Source organism: Poecilia formosa, unplaced genomic scaffold, assembly GCF_000485575.1.
Source record: "Poecilia formosa unplaced genomic scaffold, Poecilia_formosa-5.1.2 Scaffold393, whole genome shotgun sequence".
Taxonomy (NCBI): domain Eukaryota; kingdom Metazoa; phylum Chordata; class Actinopteri; order Cyprinodontiformes; family Poeciliidae; genus Poecilia; species Poecilia formosa.
In genome coordinates, this window is record NW_006800332.1 from 267,331 (window position 1) to 276,063 (window position 8,733).

Below are 8,733 nucleotides of genomic sequence, written 5' to 3' on the forward strand. Positions count from 1 at the left end.
AAATAAAACAACTTTCACTTAACTAAAAAATACTCGAGACAGAAATTGTTTTCGAGTCACTAGATACCAAAATGATAAGTTTAATTTTATTCTAAATAAATGTTTCAGGTAACTTATGATTTGATGGTGGGATATGAATTATGCTGTTTTTTATGAGCCATTGGCCAACCTTTTCACATAATGTTGTCTTTAAAATCAATCACCCCAAAATTTATTTCTTGATAATCATGATTAATTTCAGTAATCATTCAGTTTTTGTAGCATTACATTGGAAAGAAAAGACAAACTACAGCTACCACTATCAATAAAACCAGGTTACAGTTTAAACTTGCCCCAGTGGTAGTTTTAGTTATAGGCGATCATGTTAGGCCATTGGGTGATCGGTCCAGAGAGGCAGGTTGGAGAGTTTCTCCTCAGTGGCTCTTTGGATGGGCCATCCCCAGGCTTTGAAGAATCCAGTCAGGTTCATGTTCACAGCTCTGGAGAAAGTCTCAGCATAGAGGTTCATCTTCCCTTCTTTGTCATTGGGATGGTTGGTCATGTCATGGTAGGCAGCAAACACCTTTTTAAAGGCATCCCAGCCAAACTTTTCCTGGAGCTACAAAGAAGAAAACAGGCTTATGCAGATGTGACCTCAGATATAAACACAGTGACTGTTCTGTCTTTTTATTTCAAAAGGACTTTTTATTGTATGTCAACATTCATACCATTGATTGTGTTCATATAAGTTCAATAACATGTGTCCTCTGTGAATAAACAGTAGGCTGAAAATTGTTGTCTTGAATCCACAATGCATCATTCATTCAGTCATTCATCTGTTACCACAACTATCAATTCACCTACTGGAAGACTAACGTTCGATCAAACCTTTACAGATTTTCCTTTAAATGACTTTTATCTGTTTTTTCTCTAACCTGCAGGTATGTCTCCAGGGCGGTCCAAACGTTCCAGTCGCTGAGATTCTTGCCTCCTTTCACGTATTCCTCTACAGAGCGCCTCCGACTGGCTGCTGTTACGGAGGGATGAGCCTGGATTAAAGACAATGACTTTTTTTTAGATAAAGGTAGCAAAAGTTCACTCTGTGACTTAGATGAACATCATCTGACCGTTACCAGATTCATGTTTGTTGCAACATGTACAGAGAGTCTAAAGGCAATTCTAGACTTGCAACATAAATATCTTAAAGTCTTCCCTCTTACTTGTCGCTACAGTAGATGACTTTGTGAGGCTTTTCCATAAAATTATGTGATGTCAATCTGATAATATGTCAATGAAACAAACATATAAATGTCTCCATCTTCACAGTACAAGTCTGATCTGCTAAAGTGCTCAATATATGCAGGCTGATGTATGATGTGAAGAATATTTGTGGTTCAACAACAAAAGGTTACTGTTCATAATTCCTGAACTGCTGTTCTTGCTTTTTCTCTGTGATGTGGGAGATGTGATTAGTTGAGGCAAAAATAGTCATAAATGGATAAAACTCAATACTCAACAAACTAAAAGATAAGTCACCTTTGCTCTGTTGAGTCCCAGCACCTCCTCATGCACATACACTGACCACAGGTTGCATGTGGCCTCTCCAGTGTGTGGTGGAAACTCCCAGGGGCTTCTCTGCTGGTTGTGCCCCAGTTCATGAGTTTCTCCCCACAGACCTTTGGTCCGGGCATCTTGTGGGTTGAACAGCTCAGCTCCTATAGATGAGTGCATCATGACAGGATAGCCTGAATGCATCCAACCTGGGAGGAGAAAACACAATTTAGTTCTGATTTCAGTTCAACTAAGATCAGAAAATAATCAACATCTTTCTCATTTTCAGCCAGCTGCTTTCCTCACAGCAACAATGTTGTCTTCTTTCTCCACCATAAATTAAATGATTTTGAATCAAATCATACTTAGACAAAAAGAAGTCCCTAAGCTGATTTCAGTGGGATTCTGTGACATGTTTCATTGCTATGGTGTACTGTGATCATGTATGTAGCACAGACAATAAGTAAAGATCTGTGTCTTAAAGGAAAGTGTTAAATCTTGGTAGTTTTGATTTATATTTTAACTCTTTTCCTATGGAAACCTCCATTTCTGTCCATCCATCCATCTTCTTTACACCCTTGTCCCTAGTGGGGTCAGAAGGTTTGCTGGTGCCTATCTCCAGCGATCGTTTCGGGCAAGAGGCAGGGTACACCCTGGACAGGTCGCCAGTCTGTCACAGGGAAACACAGAGACAGACAGGACACACAACCGTGCACACACACACCTAGGGAGAATTTGGAGAGACCAATTAACCTGACAGTCATGTTTTTGGACTGTGGGAGGAAGCTGGAGTACCTGGAGAGAACCCACCATGCACAGGGAGAACGTGCAAACTCCATGCAGAAAGACCCCAGGCTGGGAATTGAACCCAGAACCTTCTTGCTGCAAGGCAACAGCTCTACCAACTGCACCAATATGGAAACCTTGTATATCAAAATTCTAATTTGTGTTTATCTTATGTTAAGTGTTTGATTTGATTTGTCACTTCACGTTGCTTCGCCAAGATCACAAGAAATTCCTGCAGAATTATTTGTCAATCATTTAACTTCTTATTACATTTCCTGCATCTTTACCTGCAGAAATCTGCACATCAGCCACGATACGTTCTTTGCGTATGAATTTTTGTGGAATGACAGCCAGATCTGCAACACCCTTCATGATGCCATTCCAGAGTTTTTCCACCTCCAGAACGTTCTCCAGGTCACGAATGAGGTGTGATGGTGCAGTAAGGATGATGTTCTCAAACTCCATCTCTGCCCAGGGTGCAGGAGCTTTGCGCAGAGAGGACCAATCAGCTTCTTTCGTTACACCTGAAGTAAAGCAAGGAATACACATTATATCAGAAAGCCCAGAGCTCATCACAGCTATTGGATTCTCAAAATATCCCCCTATGGAGCATAAGATAAACTCACCAGACTTGTAATAAGGAGCAGTGATCGCCTCCTGAACCACGATCTTTTCGTCCTCCACCTTCACGTCACGAGGAGCCACCAGGTAGATGAGTCCTCCCCACAAGTTCCACACCTGCATCCTCTCTGATGTAACAGGGAACCTCTTGATAACATATGGAGCTCTCCATAACTCCTCGTGATGCAGCTCATCACTTTGGCATCCTATTTGGATCTTTGGGTGACACAGACCAAGTATTACAAGTTTGAAAGATTGTAGAAGGTTCTGGTGTATTTTGGGGCTGGACTTTTTTTTTTTAACTAAAATGTGTTGCACAGCCATGAATTGAAGAGGATGTCATTCCCTTTGACATTTAAATCATTTAGTTGTGGTCCATACAGAGTGGACCTGTAATGGTTTGTTCTGAATTCCTCTACAGGTCCCATTTTTATCCCTGTTCTATTACAGTTATTTTGGGTTGAAGAAAGGCCACAGAATGGATTAGGATCATCTGCTCCCCAAGACAAAAATGGCATAAAAAAAATCCCAAACAAAAGATGTAATAATACAATTCAAAACACACAGAACTACAGTTATTGTCCTTAAAGAGCTAAAAGTAAACAGTGCAAACATAAGCAGAAGGCATGATGCTATTTATTTTTCTTGGAAAGGTATCCACACCAGTGGGGAAAGTCTTTGATTGCTTCAAGAACCAGTGCTTTAGCAACCTGATGCTATCAGGCGGTGTAATGAATTGTGTGGATAAAGACATCCTACAGCTGAAAAATTTGTCTTGTCCACCTGTAACTTTGGCATTTATGAATCTGGACTACAAATTACCTGCAAGATATAAAAATGGATTCATGAAACTGGTTAGCCAGAAGTCCATGACCTTAATTACCAGTTCTGCAGAAAATGTTGTGATTGTTCAAAAAACATAATAAGGAATAAAGAAAGCTGAACATATTGAAAAATATGTCTCAAACAGAATATAAAGAAGCTTACACAGCAATGGGAGAGACAAAAACTTTTCTGCACTCCAAAATATATTTTAGTGCTAAAACAGTGGATTTTGCATTACATGTCCCCTTTAAAGCACTAATGTTTGGTAATATTAGAATTACATTTCATTCAGATGCTCTAGGATTTAGCATAATGTTTAGGGGAATAAATAAAGACAGCAATAGTTTGAGTTCATATACACTACCGTCCATCTCCTGTTCACAAACTTTGGTGGTAAGATCATTTCTGTCTTCATGCCAGGAGAGAGGTACAGGCCTGTACTGATCCATGCCTCATGTTCTGTCACATAATCACGAAAAACAAGCCAGTGAGTCATTTCATTTTCACCATTACATAAAAAACATTCTTTCACATTTTCCCCTTATTAGATAACAACAGTGATCTCTGACCTCCTGTTTGTGCAGTAATCTTGATTTGTTGGTTCTTGACCACGGGTAGTGGCGGGTTATCCTTGATGATGTAGGGCAGAAGCTCCTCCTGGTTTAGGGAAGCATCATACACACTGGTTGCCAGACTGAGGAGTGCATGCTCTTTGGGACTCTTCACAGGGTTCTCCTTACTTGCCTTGAAATAATATAGTTCATATGAACTCTTAGAAACCAGTGCTTTGCAAAAACATTGACATTTATTATAAAAAGTTTTCACCCCCTTGCATGTTTTACCCTTTTTGTTACTTTTATAATTAAATCATAATCACCAAAGTTTGGCATTTTTTTTATAAAAATGTTACAAAAACCTTTAATGTCAAACTGAAAGAAGATTTTTACAAAATAGTAACTGTTAAATAAAAATATTTAACACAAAATAAGGGATTGCATAAATACGTTCCCCGTTTTATTCAGTATTTATTAGAGACACAGTGGCTGGAATCACAGAATCTTTGGATGTTCCAGGATAACGTAAATCATTGATTGTCGCCAGTCTTACATGTTTTGGTTCTGTAAGTGTGCAGGTGCATATAAGCACATAAAAGAGAAGTAGAAAGGTCACAGAATCACAAATCCATAACAATATAGAAATCTAGGACAGGAACAAGACAAATACTTGGAGTTGACAATGCACAAAAATGTTGTCTCTAAAATTTTTGACCATGTATAATTTTTCTTCCAGTATTTTTGAAATACCCAATGATATCTTTTCTTAAACTGAATAGATTTAAAGTACAGAAGCAAACAGAAAATTAATCTTATAAGTCCCACCTGTTGGATGCCCACTTTCTTTAAGATGTCAGTCAGATGATAAAGAATCTGTATGTAGGAGAAGTTGTCATAAGCCTCCATCCTCAAGAAGGAGGCACTCTCTGATCCCAGTTTCTTTAGGTTCTTTTCTTCTTCTTTGGTGAGTTCTACACCCTCTAGAGCATGACCAGCAAATTGATGCAGGAGATGACGGAAATGGAGCTTGTTGACTTGGCTTGTATCAGGAGCTTTGTAGACATCTGCTGTTATAGTTTGTGTTAATAAGCCCAAGCCCATTTTGCTCAGGATTTTGTTTCCTGGAACAAGAAAATTGCACAGAATAATCTTGTAAATCTGTCATATTTTTTTGGCTCACAGAATTAGACATTAGTCAGTTTGAATTACACATAAAACAGGAATTTTTGTTTTTCTACACAGGCCTATAACAGTACCTTAATGTAGTTAAGCCCTAATTTATTCAAACCCTGGCAGATTAAGATTTTAAATTATATTACAAATAGACATGTGTTCCTGAAATAGAAGTAAGACTGGAATCTCACAAAAGATAATGAATTAGTATTATTTATTTGGAAAATAATTTTAATTTACTTTCATTTTGATAAAAAAAACGTCATGACAGTAATTATTAACACCCCATCTGATAATCAGTAGGAAAACATGACTTGTCATTACAGTTATCAAAGGTTAATTCAGTATGACTGACCTGCTTTCCAGATGTTTCCACTATTATTTTAAAGTTGTTTTTTTATGTTGAGCTCCAAGTCTCACATATATTTGATATCTGCTCAGCTCTCTACAGTATATATTTCTCTTTTACTGAGTTGGCTTATTAGCCTTATAACTTATTTTAAATATGAAGAAATGTGGCACCATACCTGAGAAGTCTTGCATGGGGTTCTGGCCAATGTGTGTTGCTCCCCAGTGCCAGGCATGTCCACCAATCAGCAGGCCTCCTCCCTCGACCACAAAGTTTTGGATTGTCTCAGGATCAACATTAGTGTATGCTTTGCACACAAACACACTCAGCTCTGAGCTGAAGTTTGTCTTCTTACATGTCAAACCTAAGTTGGATAAAGGTTTGACGCCTGGCTCAAATCCAGCCACTCCTTTTCTACCTTGGTCCAACCAATCAATTGCATTCTTCCAAAATGATGCCAGTTTCTGTTAGAAAAGAGAAGATATCTAGAGGAAGAGACACTTAAAGTATTCTTAGTTCTCAGCCAATAACCATGATGTAGAATATGAAACCATACATTATAGAAGAGGTATATAACTCCAGGCCTCAAGGTCTGGTGTCCTGCAACTTTTAGAAGTGTTGCTGATCCAACATGTCTGAATCAAATGGATTAATTGTATTCTCAGTGTGAGGACAAGTTCTCAGCAGTCCTGCTAATGACTTTGTTATTTCACTTAGTTTTTGAAGCAGAGACACATCTGAAAGTTGACACTGGCCTCCAAGGCCTGGATTATAAAGACCCCTTCAGTATAAAGTTAACACATAAATATTTTGACAGTATAATAGTTTATGCTGTTAAAAACATAATGGCTGTTTTTAGTGAAACAAAAACAAAATTTCAGGTCTCCTTTACTGCACCTCATATTGCAGAAATCCTTCATGTGTCACCACAATGACCCGTCCCCGACCATAGTAGGTTCCTGCCAGGAACGCCTCTCCTTTATCTGTGGTACCGATGGGAAAAGCAAGATGTCCATGGACCAAAGCTGCAGAGGGAACTCCATCTCCACGAATGTCAAAATCTGAAATCCCTTTCAGCAAGAACTCCAGGTCTTTTTTGAAATCCATCCCATGACTGTGTAGCAATATGACAGAGACAGAAACACAAAGCTGTGATGATGAGTGAATGAGGAAAAAAAACTCTTATATATTAACACCATTAAAACCATACAAGGAAGAGTTTGAACATCTAGCTCCCCATTGGATTTCTAAAAACTACTAATAAAGAATGATGACATATTGAAAAAAAAATGTCTGAATTTGCAGTGAAACCAAAGTTTACACTTACCCTACAGTTTTCCAGGAGGATGGGATCTCTGGGGAAATGGGAAGTTTTACTGCCTCTCCATACTGAGCAGTAAAGTAGATTCCTGCTACTCCTGTAACTTTATTCCCTGGAAACTCAAGGATTAGGTTTTTATTCTCGTTCTGTGAAGCCCACCACCAAGCTTGTCCACCAATCAGCAACCCTCCCCCTGCTTTCACGAAGGCTATCAGCTCTTCTGCCTTTGGACCCACTTGGTACGCATCTGTTACATACACACTGACACCCAGATCTGCTCTAAATTCCTCAACAGGACTGACTTGGTAGCTGGATCTGTTGAGGTTATCAACAACTCCTTTCATTGTTTTTGGTACACCTAAAGACAGGTTGGTAGACTCCCCTCCTCCCAGCCAGGTCAGAGCATTGTCTACCAGAGCAGGACAGAGGGTCAGGTAGGTCTCGTGGCTCAGGACCACGATTCTTCCTCGGCCGTACACAGAAGCAGCCATGAGGATGTGACCCTGGCTGTTCATCACTACAGGAAAGGCATCTCCTGTCAGCACCAAGTTACAAGGAACACTGGAGTGCTGAAGGTCCACTTCCTGAATACCTCTTATCAGAGCCTTGTAGGCATCCTGAGGGTAAGACTGGGTCGACTGGTTGGACATGATGGGAGGAATTAATGCTGTGTAGTTTGGATGAAGAAGGTAATGGACAAAAGAAAGCTGTTCCAAAGAGATACTGTGTCAGTGTCTCTTCCTGCAATAGAAACAAAATGTTCAAGTTAAAAATGCTAAATCATGTAGTTGTATAGCAGTCATAGCACCACAATGAACCACTCCTACAAAACAGCTTAGGGGGTTTGTTGATGAGGATTTAAGTACAGAGCATTGTCACATTAATGCATTCACAAATATTAAGTAAATCATTTCATAAAGTCTTAATAAAAATTAAGTAACACTCCCTCAACTACTTGTACTTTAAACTTAAAGCATTATTTCTAGAACAGAGAGGTTATGGCTATTAAAACGTATTTTCCCCATGTGTATATTTAAAACCTTGAGAAGAAGAAAACATGGTCTTTGTCTTGGAGGAATAAGACTGAAATGAGTGAATTTTATTTGAGGCCATTTTCAGCATCTTAAGTTGTATCAAGCAAAGTCCAGGGAAATATTTAATTTATGGGAATAAAATTAATATATCTTAACTGGATTTGCTAAATGTAAAATAGCAAGTAAATAATAATCAGCTGAATTTTATTACCCTGTTTTCCTTCACAGTTGGAGCATTTACAAAATACATTTTAGTTTTGACAGTTTTTGACAAAAAGTTAATTCAAAATTGATATCAGGTATCAGCAGTGTTGTGTTCAAGACCACCTAACACGAGACCGAGACAAGACCAAGACTTTTAGGGTCCGAGACCAAGTCAAGACCAAGACCGAGGGAAGTCGAGACCGAGTCAAGACCAAGACCAGCACCCCACGCTACATGACACAATAAAATGTAAAATATGATCAAAATTGCTTTTCAAAATAATCTGAAAGATCCATATTCCCATAAAAACACCTAGATATTAAATACTTAATACAT

The 8,733-nt window shown here is 38.7% G+C and overlaps 1 protein-coding gene across 2 annotated transcripts in view; it reads right to left on the minus strand.

The window, feature by feature from the left end:
* Nucleotides 1-268: 268 nt before the first annotated feature.
* Nucleotides 269-8,733, minus strand: part of LOC103154632 (TRPM8 channel-associated factor homolog) — a 14,070-nt gene continuing 5,605 nt past the window's right edge. For both annotated transcript variants that reach the window (XM_016662859.1, XM_007575982.2), the window contains exons 2-12: nucleotides 7,166-7,900; nucleotides 6,736-6,952; nucleotides 6,017-6,302; nucleotides 5,142-5,437; nucleotides 4,332-4,506; nucleotides 4,127-4,221; nucleotides 2,943-3,153; nucleotides 2,604-2,840; nucleotides 1,516-1,739; nucleotides 915-1,028; nucleotides 269-598 (exon numbers count right to left, since the gene is read on the minus strand). In XM_016662859.1, coding sequence (XP_016518345.1) covers nucleotides 365-598; nucleotides 915-1,028; nucleotides 1,516-1,739; nucleotides 2,604-2,840; nucleotides 2,943-3,153; nucleotides 4,127-4,221; nucleotides 4,332-4,506; nucleotides 5,142-5,437; nucleotides 6,017-6,302; nucleotides 6,736-6,952; nucleotides 7,166-7,809 — 2,733 coding nt within the window. In that variant the 5' untranslated portion in view covers nucleotides 7,810-7,900 and the 3' untranslated portion in view covers nucleotides 269-364. The remainder of the gene's footprint in view (nucleotides 599-914; nucleotides 1,029-1,515; nucleotides 1,740-2,603; nucleotides 2,841-2,942; nucleotides 3,154-4,126; nucleotides 4,222-4,331; nucleotides 4,507-5,141; nucleotides 5,438-6,016; nucleotides 6,303-6,735; nucleotides 6,953-7,165; nucleotides 7,901-8,733) is intronic.